This window comes from Maylandia zebra, linkage group LG17, assembly GCF_041146795.1.
Source record: "Maylandia zebra isolate NMK-2024a linkage group LG17, Mzebra_GT3a, whole genome shotgun sequence".
NCBI classification, from domain to species: domain Eukaryota; kingdom Metazoa; phylum Chordata; class Actinopteri; order Cichliformes; family Cichlidae; genus Maylandia; species Maylandia zebra.
Window position 1 is genome coordinate 29,183,305 of NC_135183.1, and position 20,035 is coordinate 29,203,339.

The 20,035-nt window shown below is 40.0% G+C and overlaps 1 protein-coding gene across 4 annotated transcripts in view; it reads left to right on the forward strand.

The window, feature by feature from the left end:
- The window catches only part of plxna4 (plexin A4), a 244,758-nt gene that overhangs the window by 19,509 nt on the left and 205,214 nt on the right, over positions 1-20,035 (forward strand). For all 4 annotated transcript variants that reach the window (XM_076875467.1, XM_004548251.3, XM_076875468.1 and 1 more), the window contains exon 2: positions 7,801-9,149. In XM_076875467.1, the coding sequence (XP_076731582.1) occupies positions 7,905-9,149 (1,245 nt within the window). In that variant the 5' untranslated portion in view covers positions 7,801-7,904. The remainder of the gene's footprint in view (positions 1-7,800; positions 9,150-20,035) is intronic.

Below are 20,035 nucleotides of genomic sequence, written 5' to 3' on the forward strand. Positions count from 1 at the left end.
GTGACAGTAATCCATGCTGCTAATCCATGTCTTGATGTAAACACCAAGGACACCCTGCTTTCTCTCTCTTTCCTCTGTGTCCTCCTTGTTTTCCCTTTCCACTGCTACTTTGAGAGAAATGGGTATTCCATCTGTTTTTTTTTTTTTTTGTATCAGCAGGGGTTAGCTTAGCTTGATAGAAATGTTGGACTTGAGCCCTCTTTAATCATTGCTTAAATTTTTGTCTATTCCTTTGTGTGTGTTTGTGTGTGTGTAAGTGAGAGCTACATAATTATTCTTAATTTTCTCTTGCTGTGCTTAATAACAATAATAATGAAATTTAGCAACGCTGATTTGTTCATGGCTCTGAACAGGTTTGTAACTGCCTCCCAAAGTAATAGTTTTTAATTACTGTTTTTGAATTGGAGCAATTGTTAGCTTGTGTTTCTTTTACAAGCAACATGTTATTATATGTTAAAGTGCAGAAGGAGGTTTGCCTCCTGGATCTAAAACAAGTAATTGTAGCTGGGGAACTAAAGTCCATTGAAGACATGGCCATACATACAGGTCTGTCTGTGTTCTGTACACATTAGTGTTCATGTACACATCAGTGCAAACATCTTGAACCTTTCCATTTTGCTAAGAAATAGGCGTAGGGATTTAATAAAACGTGCCAACAAATGTCATATCATGATATCAATGATATACAGATGCCATGTCTTTATATTTCCTAGCAAACACAGCAACGATAAGATAAGCCCAGGCATATCTGACAGCAACAGTAGCACAAAAAGGAGTTATTTCAATAGCATCCAAACTTTTGCTAACCTTAGCAGCACTAGCCTTGTTTTCTCCCTTGCTAGCATTCACATCCCTCTGCAGAACATGGTTACGTGTTGCCTTGTTTGCTTCATTATAATGCAGTGCAATTTATTTTGACAAAATTTACATGCAGCTGTCATTTTAAAACATTTTTTTTTTTTACATGAAATTACTGCAGAAACGCGTTGGTTAGCATAACTGCTATCTGTTTACTTTCTCCTCTCCTCATTTACAACCTTCATTCACTGAGAGAGCAAGAGGTGGCATCGTAACATTGCTAAACTGGTAGTTGTTGATGTACATTAATAAAATAGGAATAACACCTTTAACGGACTACTATTTCTGGCACCTTCTAGCAGGGGCAGCATTTTTAAAATATCTACTCAACTAGTTACACACATTGCTAAGTTTTACCTTAATTTCCATTGAAAACACTACCTAGGCTGCCTTTGTGCTTTCATTTATGTTATAATGTGTTACTGTATATACTGCTGTGTTACTACAACTGCACTATAACGCTGCTGCTCCTCCTGGCACCTTGTGGCAATAGATTCACACCTTATTTGCACTAATAAAGGCTGCTGCCTGCCAGCTGCAATCTACGGAGCCCCGCAAGGGCCATGGGAGAAAAAAAAATTAAGATGGACTTTTGTGAGATCTCGCAAAACAAACTCGGGATCTCGCAAAACTTTTCCAAGACCTGCTGGTCTCGAAGCCGACCCGGAGGTTGAGGCACGATGTGCCAGGAGAGCGGTGTTCCTCCCGGCTGTAGTAGGTCTTGACCTTCCGTTAGCTTCGAGATGGTGGGTGTCAGATCTCCGAAAACGTCGGAGCACTTTTGCAAATATGTGATGTCTTGTAAACCAAGCAGATATTTGACGTTTACACAACTACATTCACGCCTCAAAATATCTTAAAAGTGACCCAGAAAGCGTAATATTACAACTAAGTAGCTGCCGCCATTGTTGGAATTCATCTCGCAAAAGTTTTGCGACCCGAGTTAGTTTTGCGAGATCTCGCAAAAGTTCATCGTAATTTTTTTTTCTCCCATGTCCCTTGCAGGGCTCCGTAGCAATCACTGATGAAAGTATTTATTTATTTTTATCAGTGATTGCAGTGAATGAGAAATATCATTATCAAAAATCCCCTTGAAATATTTTGATGCAATTTTGAGGCTATATTGCTGGAGAACTATTGCTCAAGACCACCTTAAAAATAACAGGAAAATAACAGTTTCAAAACACAAATTCAGACTGTCATACCTTAAACAAACTCTTTAATCAAATTGAGGAATTGTCAGAACTGGCAATAAAGCACGAGGGTTATAAACTGTGTCATAAGATGGTCAAGCTGTAAACTCATTTTCTTAATACTATTTCTAACATTGTAGAAATGAAAATGTGAAGTGCAAAAGCATGCATATACATCAACATATCAACAGACCTTGCACACAGTTGTTTTTCAGTTTGAACGTGTGTAGCTGGGTATTTGCCAGCAATGCTACTCTCCATTTGCAGTGTTGGTATGATTTTTTTTATGCAGAAGTGTAAAGTCAGAGCGTATGTCGTGCTGTGTTGTGGTCCGGAGGTTTGTGAGTTGATTGGAGTGGGGGTGTGCGCGAGTGTGTGTTTGTGCATTTGTGGGTTCTGCTGGGTGAGTGTAGCAACGCTATGTTTTCCTCCAGTCCCAGTGTGTGGCTGCAATGCAGAGTGACGCTCATTCCTCTGATCAGTACAAGGGCTCAGCATGGGAGAGGGGTGGGTTGAGTTTTCGAGGGGGGAGGGGGGCATGTTTAATATGGGGAGAGTTCTACTCCAGTCAGTACATCCACTGATCTGGGACACACATCTCTGTCTGCTAGTTTTCTAGTTGCCTCTGTGTCACTGTCTCTTTCTGTTCTTCCTGTCTTTCTCATCTGTGTGCTCTCAAAGTTCCAGTCCCACACTAGTTCTCATACATACACAAATGCATACACTTTGCTATTAACAATGCTACAAGTGCAGCTGTGCGCAACCACTACTTCTGTAGTAGTGCCCTTTTTCACTGCGCTACTACAGTACAGTACATCACATCTCACACCCAATCCAAACCACCTTGACCATTAGCACTAACAGCCTCCCATAGGTCTGTGCAGTCAGATTGAGTGGACAGGCAAGAGTGGATGTATAGCCTGATGCTGTGCTTGTAGGGGCCTTAGCCTGTAACACCATCCTTGCTATGCCCAGCCTTGCCAGCTGATATAAATCAACAATACACACCAATATTACATGAAAAAAGGGGACACAAGTGGACTGAGCAATGGCTAACACCGCTACCACTTAAGCCAAAGCCACAAAAGGATGATGATTATTTCCATTTTTAGCAATAGTGACTTAAAATCATCTGTCCATTCTGAAATTATCCCATCATCTCTACATTTTAGGCAAGTGAACAAACTACTTGTCTTTAATCATTGTCATCACTGCCCGTTCCTTTGATAAATGTATGTATTGTCATTCATCCATCCCCCTCCCCCTTTGATCCTGTGAAAAATTATCCGAACAATCTGGAAACATTGTTTTCTCTAGAATATAATGAATTATCTATAATTACTCCCCATGTTACTCACTCATAATCTCCTAATCCCATTTGATTTAGTGTTTTTCTGTCAGTTATTATTTTTGAGCATTTTTACTCTTTGAGAAGTTAAGCTGTTTACCAAAGGCTTTGACAGTTTCTTCATTTCCAAGTCATTTCTTCAACATAAATGCCCCCTGTCACGCTATAAATAGTAGAAGATTATTCTGTTGAGGCTTGCTTTTTGTTGTCTCCGTAAATTGTCATCTCTAGCCAGGCCTCTCCGTTACACAGTTGTCGGCAAAGCAAAGTGGCTCCTGTCATATCCATGATGGTTTCGCTTAACATTGTTGTCCCTGAAATTAGCTTTACGTCATCCAATGATAAGATGTGTTTTTGTTACTTTTATTTTTTATTTATTTATTTTTTGTTATCTATTTCATGAGTAAAAGTGACACTTTTACTTATATGTTAACTAATTGGGCAGCATGATGGTGTAGTGGTCACTGTTTCGTCACAGCAGAAAGGTCCTGGTTTCTGATCCAAGCTGGGGCCTCCCCACTCTTGCATAGGTTCTCTCTCAGTGCTCCAGCTTCCTCCTTTAGTCCAAAAGTATGTTGAGAGGTAACTGGTGGTTCTAAACTAGTTATAGGTGTCAAAGTTGGCCTGAAGGGCATAAGTGGAAAAAAGGTGGATAAATTTTGTTTTACATCAACTTGCAAAACCCAGATGTTCAAAGATAGTGTGTTAAGTTATCATACTATTTCTTACTTATCATACTATCTTGGAACATTTGGGTTTTGCAAGTTGACGTGAAACAAAACTTCATACCAGCAGGGCATATGTGCAGGGTAGATGCTGATGCTTGGTCAAAACACTGGTGCAACGCTACTTCCTGTCTGTGGGTTGTTTGAGAAAAATTTCAGACTGCCACACTGTGTGCATGAAAGGCAGGTAAAAACTCTTTTTTTTTGTTTTGTTTTTTTGTTTGCCTGCATATTTGTGATGTGTAGCCATGACAAGGATGCACACATATCTCCTCACTGCTTCTCTGATTTCTCAATCCTCTTTCATCTCCTCTTCTCATTCAACAGTTTCCCTGAAAGCAAGATACCACAATTAGGTTGTGAAAATGCATGAATGTAATGTAAATGACAGTTTCAGTATGTCTTGCCTTTTACGTTGTTGTTTTATAGTAATCATGTGATTTCTTCTCTGACTGGCTCCTGACAGCTTTTAAAGGCAAAGCAAAGTGAGACAATGGAAACATACCAATTGTTTTTTCTAAATGCTGAGCTCAAACTCTGTTTTTGAGTTACAGAGCTGGAGATAATGCACACAAACACAGGCGCACACATGCAGTGTTGTTTTTTGCCCACAGCTTTAGCGATACTGGAAGTGTGTTCTGGAGAAAGAGTGTTGATCATGAATTCTTTAACAGGTTTTGATGTCTACGGAGCTGCAAACACATGATTGTGTGCAACAGTGTGTGTGCTACTTTACTCATATTTGTAGTGTAATTCTACATGGCAGATAGCCCAGAGCAGCCAAGACACACAATTAGGTCACATAACTTCAAGTCTCCTTTACCTTTTCTCATCCTATCTGCTTTATTTGCTTGCTTATCTGTAGATGTAACACATTTGAATTAGCAATGCAAGCATAACAGTTGAGAAGTTATTGGTGTCATGGAGTAAATTACTTCTCATTCTTTTAACCACCTGTTGTACCTAGGTTTAAAATGAGCATGCATACTGAGGCAGTAAGGGAAAAGTCGGACAATAATGGCACATAACTAGAGCAAGATAAACTATGTTGTGTGTGAGTGCGCACACTCAGAACTAAAGCAGGCTTTAATTAATGGACCTTGATCATCAGCAGGCATTCACAAACGGCATCTAAACAAGGTTGCCCCACCCGTCAGTGAGTGTAATTGCATTTCAGCAATAGATTTGTGAGGTATACACTGTTATATCGGGGTACTGCTGATGAAGATTCCCCCCCATTTTTTGTTTGTTATTTGTAAAGCTCTCAATTTATTTTTAAATGGAAACTATGGAGTCTTTTTTCACTGTTTCTTTTTTTTTGGGGGGGGGGGATGTCATTTGTGAGTGAATGCCGTATTTTTTATTCATGATGGATTTGAAGGTGATATAAAAGCATCTACCCCTTATTTTTCCACTATGTTTCACGCTCTTTCACTTCCCATTTAGTCTCCTATCAACTTGCCACCTTCGATTCTGTCTATTTATATATAACATATAACTATAGATTATAGATTGTAAAGACCTGGAAATGTCAGAACTTTTTAGTGGAACCGTTTTAGCACAGTTGTCTTGCAGAAAAATATAAATGAATAAAGAAATCCTCCAATTATTTTTTATTTTGTTCAAACTGCCTTGTGTGTGTTTTTGTTAAAAAAAATTTTTAATTTAATTTTTACATTGTTTATAGTGTTTTGTGCAGTGTTGGTCACTCTACGTCTGTTATGTCTGTCTCTGAATTCCAATCTACTGCATGCTTTTTATCCATGTTCCTGTCTTGGCCGCTTATTTCTCTGTCCCATCTTATGTCTTTGTCATACCTATGGTAATGATTGCTCTTTGCACACTCATCTGAAGCCATGCCACCTCTCTATATCAGTTTTTATCATTTTCATCACCCTCTCTGGTCCTCTTATCATGAGCTGAGAGGTTCTGCTCTTCTCCCTCTGCCTGCCAGGAGATAGAGGGGAGATTGGTGAGATTGCAGTGAGGTTGCATTTTACACCGCCGTGACTTATGATTGCTTGAGTATAGACGTAAAATAAGTTCCATGGCAAGATAATGTTGGGTAACACTATCGTTTATGCATTCAAGTGTCCATAATGATCTTGAAGGTTAAGGCTTCCAAAAGAATTCGGATTTTTAAAGTCTGCAAATTTATAATAGCAATGTGGAAAATGTGTTGTTAGTAGTTAGAACAAGTGCAGATGATATTGAAACTTTTATCTTTATTTTAAAAACTTTGCAATGAGCAGAACTGTGCTGTTGCTCTGCAAACCTGCCTTTCTTCCGTCAAAAGATGTGCATGAAGTGTGACAGACAAGCCCTCGCATTTTACTTCAACTTCACTATGAGTGACACGTCAAGAGTTTTTCGTGTCTTCACACGACACGCTCACACAGCAGTGCACAGATTGCTATAAATTGAATATGATAAGAGAAGATGACGTTTCTTGTGCTGCTTTTTTAGGTGTTGCTTTATCATACTCATCTCTTTAGTGCTCTTGGTATATGCTAGAAAAATACAACCCTATATTTTTAAACAATCCTGGCAGATTTGATTCAATAACGTGGAGTTTATTTAAGCTACTTTTGGCTGTCCCCTTATTCACAGGGGGTGCCTCAGCAGGTAGCTCAGCATGTTTTATTTAGCAGATTTTGACACTGAATGTCTTTACTGACACAACCCCAGAGATTGTGTCTCCTCATGGGATCAAACCACTATGCTATGAAGCCAATATTGTGGAGTTTAATACGTGGTAATTTTAGCTACATGACGTTGTTATTGTATTTATCACTAGTCATAATGCCCAGCTTACCACTGGCATTGGGTGTACAGAACTTACATAGGGGACCCCCATGTTTCCAGGAAGTGCTGTATTTTCTTTTTGATAATCTGTGCAGGTGTGTGTCTTAATGTGTGCTGAGTGCTTTGACACTACAGCTATAAAAGCTCTACCTACTCCATCGTGCATCCGTTTCATTGTCGTTTGATTTCATGTAGTGTGTGTGTGTGTGTTTGTTATGGCTGCATGTGCAATGCTGAGTGTGCAAATGACCTGAGGACCACAGGGAAGCTTATTTCTGCAACCGCTTGCATTTTTTCCCTAATTGTACCTTTTTCGGCCTTTTGTGTGTGAAAGCACGTGTGTGTATGTAGGTGCTTTAAAGAGGGAGAGATGGTCCTTTACTCTCTGCTAGCAGTGTCAGCAGGTGAGCTGCCCTATTGGGAGAAAAGAGAGAAATCGCCAAAGCATGCAAATTGCTACTCCAAGGGGAGAATCAATTAGGTGCATGGTGAGTGGAGCAGAAAAGCAAGGAGGGGTGGAAAGGGGCAGGGTTGCATGCAGAGAGATGGTGCAGAGCCATTGTGATCACCTCCTCTGAGACGATGCTTTACTTCTCTTCTCTGCGCCCCCCCCAAATGATCCTGTTCGCCCGAGCGGTGTCTACATGCCAGCTTTTTAGAATGGTGCAGTACCTCAGCCTCATTTCTTTTTTTTCTGTTCAGCCCATTTCTTATAAATTGCTCTGGAGTCTCAGATGTATGGCCTCTTCACCTGTTTTACTCATTAAGATGTTCTGGCCTATCTGTGCCAGATAAAATTAGAACATAATAACTATCAACACAATGTGACAGTTGCCGTGTTTCATTAGGTTTTTGTCTCTTTTCTCTTTAGGTACAAGATGTCTCCCATCTGAAGAGAGGCTTCATCCTGATAGGCCAACGGTACTGGATTGTGCCTCTGTCCCTCTCCTCACCAGTCCCACCCTCAGTGCAGCCATGACGTCCTTCACTAGGATACGGACCTATTTCTTACTATGCTGCTTCCTATCTAGTCTGGTGCTTCCTGTGACATCACAAACAGTGGTGCAAGCTCCACAGACTCATACTGCTGGCTCCCAAGTGATCACAGCGTTACTTCAGGAGGAGGAGTATGCATCATTTCATGCAGAGAATCCTGAGTGGACATTTAATCACCTGGCTGTGGACTATCGTAATGGCAATGTTTATTTGGGAGCTGTCAATCGCATATACAAACTGTCCCCAAACTTAGAGGTCCAAAAATCCCATGAGACTGGCCCGGATGAAGACAATCGCAAGTGCTATCCACCACGAATTGTCCAACCCTGCAGTGAGCCACTGACACTCACTAACAATGTCAACAAGATGCTTTTGATGGACTATCGGGAGAACCGGCTGCTGGCTTGTGGCAGTCTCTACCAGGGCATTTGTAAAATCCTTCGTCTGGATGACCTATTTAAACTAGGAGAGCCCTTCCACAAGAAGGAACACTACCTCTCTGGTGTTAATGAGAGTGGTTCTGTGTTTGGTGTCATTGTTTCTTATGGCAACGCCTCTCCAGACATGCTGTTTGTAGCCACAGCAGTGGATGGCAAGCCAGAATACTTCCCTACCATCTCTAGCCGTAAGTTGGCCAGAAACTCAGAGGAGGACGGCATGTTTGCATATGTCTTCCACGATGAGTTTGTGGCCTCTATGATTAAAATCCCTTCAGATACCTTCACTGTCATTCCAGACTTTGACATATACTATATTTATGGCTTTGCCAGTGGGAACTTTGTTTACTTTCTGACACTGCAGCCTGAAATGGGAGGTGGGCCGACCACTGGATCGTCCTCTGCTGGTCGAGAACAGGTCTACACTTCTAAGATAGTCCGCCTCTGCAAGGCAGACACTGCATTCAACTCCTATGTGGAGGTGCCTATTGGATGCATTAGCGACAACGTGGAGTACCGATTACTTGAGGCAGCCTACCTGTCAAAAGCTGGTGCTATCCTGGCACGCTCGCTAGATGTGGCACCAGATGATGATGTCTTGTTCGCCATATTCTCAAAGGGCCAGAAGAGACGTCCACGCCAGGCCTCCCAGGATTCTGCATTGTGTGTTTTCTCTCTGCGCAAGATCAATGAGAAAATCAAGGAAAGGCTACAGTCCTGCTACAAGGGAGAGGGCACCCTGGACCTTGCTTGGCTGAAAGTCAAAGATATTCCCTGCAGCAGTGCGGTAGGCATCACTTTAGCACACACTGACTTTTGTCGGTGCACCAATTTAATGACAGTACAAGGGCAGTGAGATGCTGATAGAGAAAACAAGGCTGTAACAGTAGATTCTAATTATTCCACCCATACTGTACCCACACAAGTACAAACTGCTTTATATGCTGCATTTTGTTCTATGGTATCCGGTGCTAAAATCTAGTCCAGGACATTAGCTTTCACACATTTCAGTCTTAGTAAAAAGACATAAAAGTGTTTGAAGTAAAGCAAACCACTGATCATTTCTCGTTTTCATTACTTTCCTGTCGAAGAGCCTTACAGCCTTACCTTTAAGGAAAGTGAATTTTGAAGTTTTTATCCTGTGTTAGTATAATGAGATTGGGTGCACTGTGGGAGGGCTTCACAAAAACTGGTGTTCTTGGGTGGGTTCACGCTCCATCCCATTACGATGAGATGTTAACCATCCACTGCCTCTTTTAATCCGCTCGCCCTTTAAACAATGCAGCTGAATGCTCAGCCAAATTACCATAATTCCATTCTCCATAACAGCATTATAAATTCAGTGATTCAGTTCATTTGATTTCTCACTTTGTGCACATAAAAAACAAGGTTAAATTGGCTGTTACATGTTTAGACCACCTTCACAAGCAGCCAACGCTGTTTCATGTGTTTTTCTTGATCTCATATTGCTCTGTTAATAACAGCAGCGAACCTGAAGAAACAGAAAATTACCTTCACAAGAGTGATTCTGTAATCTTTTGCTACATGGCAAGCATTGCTAAATAAAACGTGCTCACTTTTTATCTTTTTTACATAACTATTTCTTAACTCGATTTCACCTAAGGCAGCGGTCCCCAACCCCCGGGCCTCGGACCGGTACCGGTGCAGTTAAAAGTTACTCCATTTCTAGTAACTTTTAACTGCACTTAATGTTGTCACTTAATACAAATACATGCAACTGGTCTTTGTGCATGACAGCTTTAAAATAAGAAATCAAAAAGCTATGAGACATATAATACTGATACAAATTGAAAAGCATCCCAGATTTAAATCTTGCCAATTTTCCCTTCAAGGCCATTTCAGCTGTTTTTTTTTCTTTTTCTTTTTGGATTGCTTTAAAACATCTGCAATTCCAATGTGATCTCAAACCTGAAAAGATTAACTTTGAGAATCTGACCAGAGGTTCATGCCAAAAATCATGGTGATGATGAGAACTGAGCAGTTTAAAAAACCAGTTTAACCCGGAAGTGTGAACAGTGTTTAAGCCCAAAAGTAGTGTATTAGGTCAGCTGCACTACCAGGGTTATACTTAACATGTTTTCCATCATTCATATGAGTATCCACCAAGGCCAGACCATCAACATGAAGTTCTGCTGTAACCTCCTGAGATACCCGAGGGAGAACATTCAGCAGAAACATCCTGATTGCTCTAACAGCATGCTAGAGGATTATTACAGCGGTCCCCAACCCCCGGGCCTTGGACCGGTACCGGTCCGTGAGTCGTTTGGTACCGGGCCGCGAGAGTTGAGGCTCAGGTGTGAAATGTATGGTTTTCAGGGTTTTTATCGTTTTTCAGTGTTATTTTGTTATCATTTTTATCGTTAACTCTGTTTTCCTGGGTCTTTTCATGTGTGTTATGAATAAATCTTCTTTTTTTCGGTACCGGTACTAGTTTTATTTTGTTGTATTTATCCGCGACACCTTAAAGGCTGGTCCGTGAAAATATTGTCGAGCATAAACCGGTCCGTGGCGCAAAAAAGGTTGGAGACCGCTGATCTAAGGAACATAAACTTCCTCTTGCTGTCCACAACATATAGTTCTGACCTCAGTTGGGCACTGTGAGACATTATGAAGTTGACCCTCTCTTGTGTTTGGCTCTGGAATCACAGTGTTTATCTATTAATCCCTCTGTGGCACAGCACACGTGCCAGGGCACCTTTGTCTGCTGCTTGAGGGCCTGATAAATCATGCCTAGGGTGGAGCTGTCAGCAGGGAAAGGAAGTGTGAGGGAGCACACAGGGGTTAGCGCTGAGAAATGATGCCATTTCAGCATGCGCCACCGCCAGCGCATAAATTAGACCCTGCTGAACAAGTGACGGTGGACTCTGCAGGAGATAGATGAGCTGTGACACACACACACATACACACACATGTGCAGCCACACTTGTGAGTATGGCTACTGGAGAGATGGAAATGGAGGCTTTTAACGGCAGAAAGATTTTCTAATAAAGTAATGGCAATGCTTACATTCTTATGTGATATGCTTGCTGATAGATTTAGAAAAATCTAAATGAGCTGGACTAGAGCTGAAGTGAAAGACTTAAATAATCCTACTAAAATGTGTATACACACAATATGCAAATGAGTCACAGAGTTATAAAGATTATGTGTTAAAATCTAAAACTAAAGACTTGTAAACAAACTTAACTTTCACCTTTGCCTGTGATTGATGATATTCTTTGTAATATCCCGTGGCTCATTTTCATGAATTTTTGCTTATTAATTCCAGATTAGGTCCTTTCTGTGTTAAATGATGCATGACAGCGAGGGAAATCGGATATCTTCAGATACATAGTTGAAAATTTTTTGTTCATTGGTGCAGTCCTTGGGTGTACAATAGTGACTCAGGCTCATAGTATACTGCACACACAAATATTTATGTTATCCTTTTGGTTTACTTGGCTTGGATAATTTCACACTTTTTCTTTTTTTCCCTCCTGGATAAAATTTTATTGATTTAATAGATAAATTACTAATCATTTTTGGACCAACTATAGAATTCAGATTGTGACCGTCCACTTTAAGTACACCCAGTCAACTGACTGTGAATACAAATATCTTATGAGCCAATCACATGGCAGCATCTCATCACATTTAGTCATGTAGGCATGGTCGGGATGGCTTATAGAAGTTCGAATTGAGCTTCAGAACGGGGAAGAAAAATGATTTGCTTGACTTTTACTGTGGAAAAGGGAAAATATCCAGTGAGTGACACTTCTCTGTGTTTAAAAAAAAAAAACATGCCTTGTTGATGTCAGAGGTCAGATGAGAATGGCTGACTGTTTTGAGCCCTCAGGAAAGCAACAGTAACTGAAATGCAACCACGGTATGAACATCTCTGATTGCACAATGTGTTAACTGTTGCAGCATATCAGATAGGTTCTTTCAGCTGGAAACCATTGCCTGGTCTGATGAGTCTTGAGTTCTGCTACAACATGTGAATAGCAGGGCCAAAATTTGCCATGATAAACATGAAAGAATAGGTTTGGTTCAATTTGTGGAAACCATTTTTCGTGCTGACCTTTACGACCCTAGTGTAGCCATCTTCTGCTTCCATCAGGATAACATGCCACATCAAATCATCTCAAATTGGTTTGGTTATTTCACTGTACTCAAATTGCCTCCACAATCACTAGATCTCAATCAAGTAGAGCACCTTTGAGCTGTTGCAGAATAAAAGATTTGGATTAGAGATTAGAGATGTGCACCTGACAAATGGAGAACAACTGCGCGATGTTTACATCTGATGACCAAAATCCCCAAGGAAGGTTTCCAGCATCTATTTAATAAAGAATTAAGGCAGTTCTGAATGCCATCTGGTACTTGCAAGGTGTAACTAATGAAATAATTGGTGAGTTTTACGTGGACGGTTGTCCGGGTGTCTTTGTAGATACTGCTCATTCATAAAACCCTTTTAAAGGGCTCTATGAACGATTTTTAAAACATTCAGGGGCCACATCATGTAAACAGTTTCTTGAAATCTTGGAGTTTTCATTGACCTACAGGAAGTCATTTCCACTATTTTGTTGTTAGAAATATTTTCCGATCTTTTGGCTTTTTACATGGGGATATTGTTTAGTATAATTCGCCCTGGTCAGTGTCCTCTTGCAACAGGAAAAAGCAGCAGCTTTTGAGGTGGAGGGAACACCCCCCCCCCCCCCAAATAATTCTGGTCCTTTAAAACAGCGGATCATTTCAATCAAGCCACACGTTATGTTCTCTGCTTCTTGCTTTTCGTATACTTTTTTTCCCTTTCAAACGCTGTCGTATTTCCAATATGATATGTTTTTCCTCCAATTAGGGAGAGGATGAGCAGCCCCGAGGCTCATTAGAGTAGTCTGGCTGTATGGACCAATGTGAACACATTGGCGCGCACGCACACACTTTTGATATGGATTAAATGCGCTCTCAGCCAATGTGGATAAACCTAACCACTCTCTATGCCAGAAAAGATGCATCACAGGCATAGCCACAATGTCCACTCGATACTAGTGGCACTAATCAGATAGTAGCATCACATTGTAATCACAAATGTTAAATAAGTTTCGATTACATACATTTTCCTTTTAAGCATAGTCATTTAGAATCTATAAAAACAATAGAAATTTGATCAACCACTTTGATTTTACTTAAAGATATTTTACTTAAGTTTTGCTATTAAATTAATCGCAAAACTTATTTTTCCTATTATGGATGTTGCAGTTTTTAGTTTACATTTTATTCACCAATGCAGAAATGAGATTTCTATATTTTCTTCATTGGTTTGTAATAACATATTAAATGTGAATAATGTGCCAAGGCACATTAACAGGATGCAAGGTGAGACTAGGGCTATATAAAATGCTTACTCCTTCCTCAGACCTTTGATTCCCTATGCCATTTTTAAGAGGCTTTATGTTGTAATGGGAAAGATGCAAAGAGGGAGACACGGAGGAGAAGAAAGGAATCTACAGAGAGGGTGAGAGAGCTTTAGAAACTGTGTGTGTGGCTGGGGTGGGGGGTGATTCCTCTCTACCCCAAATGGCCATGCTTGGCTGAGCCACATAATGCATGCTCAACAGTATAAGTCTGCAAAGGGTCTGCATCCATAGATCATAGTGAAATGGCATGCGACCTATAAAAAAAAGAAAAAAGCTTCCTGTTTCCATCACTGTGTCAGCAGAAAAAAACAGAACAACAAAACAGCGGGATTGCAGTAAATTCGCTCTCTGCTCTGTTCTCACTCATCCTTGACTTATTGCTCGCTTCACATGCCACTCTCCTTTTGCCTGTCCCCCAATACTTACCATGCTTGTTTTGTCTCAGTGTCTTGGAGTCTCTACCCCTATCTTCTTTATTTCCCCTTACAGTGCTTTCCACAAGCGCAGAGAGGAATACCATCCAAACACGGATGAGAAAAGCGCAAGGTCGTCTCTAACTTGCTGGCAGGCCACGGTCGTCCCCTTATCCCTTTTGCTAATGATCATTAATTACATGTCATTAACTAACATGCCACGGGCTATTCTTTCACATTTGTCATGTGCTATCGACTTCACATTCTGAATTCACTCCAATTAATTAGATTATTCTACTCGGCCGCCGCTGTTTCCTTTAGTCTTTTTCTTGATCTCCCTCACAGTCCCCCATCACGTGTGCTCATCGCTCCCCTGTTTCATCCTTCACTTGAAAGGAACTCTTGCAATATTGCAGTCTCCGTCTTCCCCCCATGCTCACTTTTCAGGTTATCGACTTTTCTCGCTTCGGTTTTATTCTGTGTTTGACCAACCTCTGAATGATGTTGTCTCCCGTGCTGGTCATCTTCATCCCTCCTCTGTCTGATTGCGGAGCTTAATCAGTTATTGGCTGCTGCTGCTGCTGTTGATGAGTCAGTCTAGGCCACATCCTCAGGAAGGGAAGGGCTAGTGGATTCATTAAGGACCTCCAGACTGCTCCCCCTCCTCCTTCCCCACTCCCCACTTCACCCCACTCCATCCACATATCCGCTATCCTGCTTGCTGGCTGTCTCGCTAATTAAATCTCCATACATGATACGACTTGCTAAAGGTCAGAATCCATCACAATATCATTATTCTGTGATTAAACAAGTGTCTCTTGCTTCTTCCACCATACACCATGCTGGATGGCCTCGACCTGAAAATGCTGACTGAATCGGGACCTTTCATTTCTTATACCCGCTGTTTTCATTGGCTAGTGTTTTAAAACTATTCTCTATGCTCCTTTTCCTCCCAATATTTTTATTTATATTCCCAAATATCAGCACTCAGCACTAATATTTGCTAAGATAAAATATGAGACTAGATACATAAAAATATGTATCACTGATGGAAATGCTTATCCTTCAATAGACAGCTTTCTTTATAAGCAGCCTGCTCTCCTGTCAAGATAAAGGAGCTTTAGATATTAACTCTATTAAACAACAAACAGCTATGCTATAATTGAGGCCACCACAGTGGAAACAGAAGGTTATGTAATGTTGGTCATGTGACACTTTCAGAGCTCCACTAAATAGTGAGACTTTGTCAAATAGAGGGACTGACTTTGATTAAAACCCTCACCAGGGCAGCAATCAATGGGAGAGGGAACCCAGCGCTCTCTTGCATACAATTGTCTCTAACATAACTGTCTAATGCCTTTTATTGGGAGCGTTCAGCACAAGTTTAACATATCCACAAGTGAAATCAGCAAATGTAGCTGTTGCACTTATTTGCAGCAGCTGTGACTAGTGGCTGTAGCTCGTACCTCATGAGCTGTCTGCTGCTGGTAATACATGCAGCATTTTTCAAAATCAGTTTTGAGTGAAAATAATCTCCCCATTAATCATTCCAGAAACAAAATGATTTTCCGCCAGTGCATAGTGAAAAGGAAAACACGGATTAGGGAGTTATCTGAAGCACCTATCTTATGATATTCAGTGATTTATTTATTTATTTTTTCTCTCCCCCACTTCTGCACCTTATTTCAGCTCCAATATTCTCCCACCCTTTCTCACTTCTGGCTCTGCTTTAGCGATGTCTCGGTTTCATTCCAAAAATTGTCACGCTGTTTCGTTAGCTTCTCATTTGATTGTTTTCCCTAACCAATATTTATTATCTGTTGTAACTGCTCAGCTAACAGTTGGCAGGTGCAAGCATCCACAAACATGAATTTACAAAATATCACCGGTTTATCAAAGCCTGCCTCCTCCTATTGAAACCTGCCAGCAGAACACACAAATAAATCAACTTTGTTTCAGGCAGACCCCAGCAAGCATGTGTTCCGCGTAATGTACGCATTTGCAACAGCGTATGTTTTAATATTAATGTATATTTATTCTCTCCCATCATTTTGCATTCAAGATTCTGTAACTGCAAGGATCTGTAAAGACTGATGTCATGTCAGCATAAACAACAAACATGAGTAAAACCATATCCATTACATTTAAGTGGCAAAATGCTCAGTTTTAAAGTTGGAAAATAGAGCATTTATTTAGCAATAAAAAAAACAACTTAAGAAAGACTTAAGATATTTAAAAAAACAAAAACAAAAACAAAAAAGCTCTCTGTGTGCAGTAAAAAAACAAATACCCCTGTTTTTCTTGATCACTTAAAAAGTAACCTGTGCTTTGATTGGCAACTCTTTATTCATCCATGCTAAAGTGAAGTTTGCTCAGATTTGCTTAACTAGTAGTATAATGTTTACTAACCCAAGGCAAGCATATCTATTGCAGGTCTATTAAGATACACAGGTTCTATGGTAAAAGAATAGTCAGGCTAACTTCATGTGTTAAAATTAACTCTAGCAAAAATACACCCATAGAAAAGGAGGCAGGAGGTAAATTTTTAAAACCTGCATTCCCCTTTATGGCATAGATGGACTTACTTCTCATAAATATTGACACTAAAACAACTTATTTCTGGAAAACTGTCATCTGTAAACATTACAATCATTCTGTATATTGATTACATCATGATTCCACGTGAAAAATAAATGCAAAAATCTCACGATGATGATGATTTTGATGGAAAGGATAGGTTAGTGAGATTAGTGATTAACTCAAAATCAGTGGAGATGTCTATAATCAGGAGGTATAGATTACAGCTGTAGTACCTGTAAACAGAGCTGCTCTGTGCAATACCTGCAGAGTCTCTCAAAAACTGGTGGTCAAGTACTTCACACCTGGCACAGGAGGTATCAGCTGAAATTGGATTCCCTTCGACAGCTCATGCAGTCTGAAGAACATTACCTAATGTCAGCTTCTATGTGAAAGTAAAACTTTTTCTCGAGACACAAAACTGCGAGATTAAAGAAGACTACAGGACCCATTGTTTGATCATATAAGACCTAGATAGCTTTTGTTTGACCCACATGTTGGACCTGAATCTGCCCCTGGGCTAACTGGCAGGGGAGCACTGTGTGATGACATAGTGATACGTGAGCTTTAAGGTGCTGATGACACCATGCCCATGGATATACCAAAACACTGGCTGACAAGATGACACTGCTGCTCTAGAAGCTTTGCAGAAAAGAAATATTGCAGCATAATAATGATCTAAAGCCCACTGCCAAAATCACACGAGATTCTAAAGGAGACCAAAGGGAAATATGACTCGTCCACGTGCTCTGTGCTGCATGACCTGAATTAAATAGAACAATTTTGGAGTATTTTGAAGGGAACGGTAGAGAAAACCAACCCAAAGCAAAGATGGGAAAAAAATCTAAAAAACTGAAGAATATATTTTAATATACTTTAATTTGTTCCTACTGTTCATTCTCTAACATCAAATGCAATCACTGTAAGGCAATACAATTTGGAATCATTTGACATATAAGTAATATTACACAGGGGTGTATTCACTCATGCACTGTACATATTTATTCATCTTCAGTCCTAATCATTGTTACTGGTTGTCAAGAAAGTCCCCAGGGTCCTATACAAAGAGGAAGATAAGCCTAATTGTGACAGCTCTTGTAGTCCATGTCGACACCTGTACATTCAGACTGAATTTTGATCACGATTCAGTCAGAGAACTGAAAAAAAAGCAGTCTCCTTTGGAATGCCCTGTAGATGCCTTAACAAAGCAGCAAAAAGCAATGAACCTCAGCCATCAGAAAGATTCACTCTGACTACACTGCACATTTATTTTTAAGAAGATGAATTCAGTTTTTGAGTTTATATTCCTGCTTTCCTTTGAATTGTTCTATCCATATATTTTCCTGTCTCTGCTAATGCATATTATTAGGTTTCTGGGTCACTACTTTTTACTTCCACGTGTTGAACTCTTGTTTGCTGTGCAATTCAATTCTCCCCTTTGGTGCTGAGTTCCTATTTCACTTATTATGCCTGAAACAAATATCAGAAAACAAAAAAGCTTGCATAAGGTTGGACAGTTTCCAAAACTGACAGATTTGTGGAGAGGGAAATAGAAAAATCATCTGTGGAAAGAAATGCAATATTTGGACTAAAGAATGAACAAGGAACCCTTAGGAGGGTACATAATGCTGGCACTACACATATATATATATATATATATATATATATATATAGATATAGATATATAGATATAGATATATAGAGATATAGAGATATAGAGATATAGATATATATATAGATATATATAGATATAGATATATATATATATATATAGATAGATAGATAGACACACACAATATAATATAGCAAAGTTTCATCAGATTGCATTATGCACTTATTACATGCACCTTTACTTTATGGTGGTGGTGGTGTGTGTATGTCATGGTCACAAGTGCAATGGTCAGTAACTGGATAGACTGTGTCTCAGCACAGTGTGAAACACACTCACTCTTAGTCACACAAACAGTGTAGGCTCATCTGAGCTAACAGACTCGATTTCTGTGTATATAGATATACTTTACCTGGTGGTTTTGGTTCTGGTAGAAAATTATATTTTTCTTTTGGACATTAGCTTGCCCCTTGCCAATGCCTCTCCCTTTTTGAATCTGGACTTAGGAATGGGAATAGTGCACATTAGGCTACTCTAGTCATAAAGATGTTTTTTCTTTAACAGGATGAGAGTAATATTGAATGATGGCTATTTTGCCTAAGATACAAGTACCATCATCTTCCTGAACTACTGTGAGTTACAGTTAATGCTCCTACTGCAAAACATAAACAGAGATCTGAACAAGTCTGTTTTTAAATGAGATAAATGGTTACTAATGACCCAGTCAAAACAAAAAAAATCATTAAAAACTTAAAACTAAGTTTTAGATTGTTTCCAATTGTGAACTGCAAGTTTTCATAAGGAATTGAAATTGAAGTGTAAGCTGTGAGTGTTCTGTGTTTTACTCTAAAACTCCTGTTGCTGCAGGATCTATACAGGAAAAAATGTTTCATTATAGAAAAATCAAATGTTGACATTTTATCTTGCAAAAAACAAAACAAAAAACCCAAACGTTACAAACCCACTTAGTCATGACATAATTCCCTAATGCCACCAATCATCCTGGCAGGTTAGTCATTTAGCACAGTAGGGCAAAAGGAAAATACCAGATATCCAAGTGGCTAATTATGCAAAGAGCAACTCCTATGATACTTTATTTTCATTGGCTGTTTTGTGAGAGAATGGTCGCCATGTTATAATCAGGAGGTTTACAGTAAAATAAGCTAATCATAGTCAACAAATGTTCAGGGATAAAAATAGATTGATCGGTGAAGTAATTGAAAGTGCCAGAAGCAGGATAATAACCGCAATGAAAAAGAAAAGCTAAATTTGCAAGAAATTGTTTCTTTGGAGCCTTTAGTGGTTGAGTAGTGACAAGTGACATGAAGTAAACGTCTCTGTGGTTTAACGTGTGCCATTAACTTTGGGAACTTGCAGCCGATGGAATGGGCCCTCACAACAGCGCAAGCCCAGATTAGGCCATACATCAGAGAGCGTTGGAGAGCGGATCTCTTTCAGTCCCCCACTAATCGCATTGAGCAACTCTCTCGCTTCCGCGTGCGCTCACTGCCCCCTCTCTCTTTCTCCACTCTGTATCTACTGATTCCTCTGCACAATCCAGAAGAGAGCTCTCTTTGTACTGGTGCTGGCAGGCGGACAGAAGCAGAGAGATGGATATGGCTGAGAGTGACCTGATTCTGCCTCAGTGCCTGGC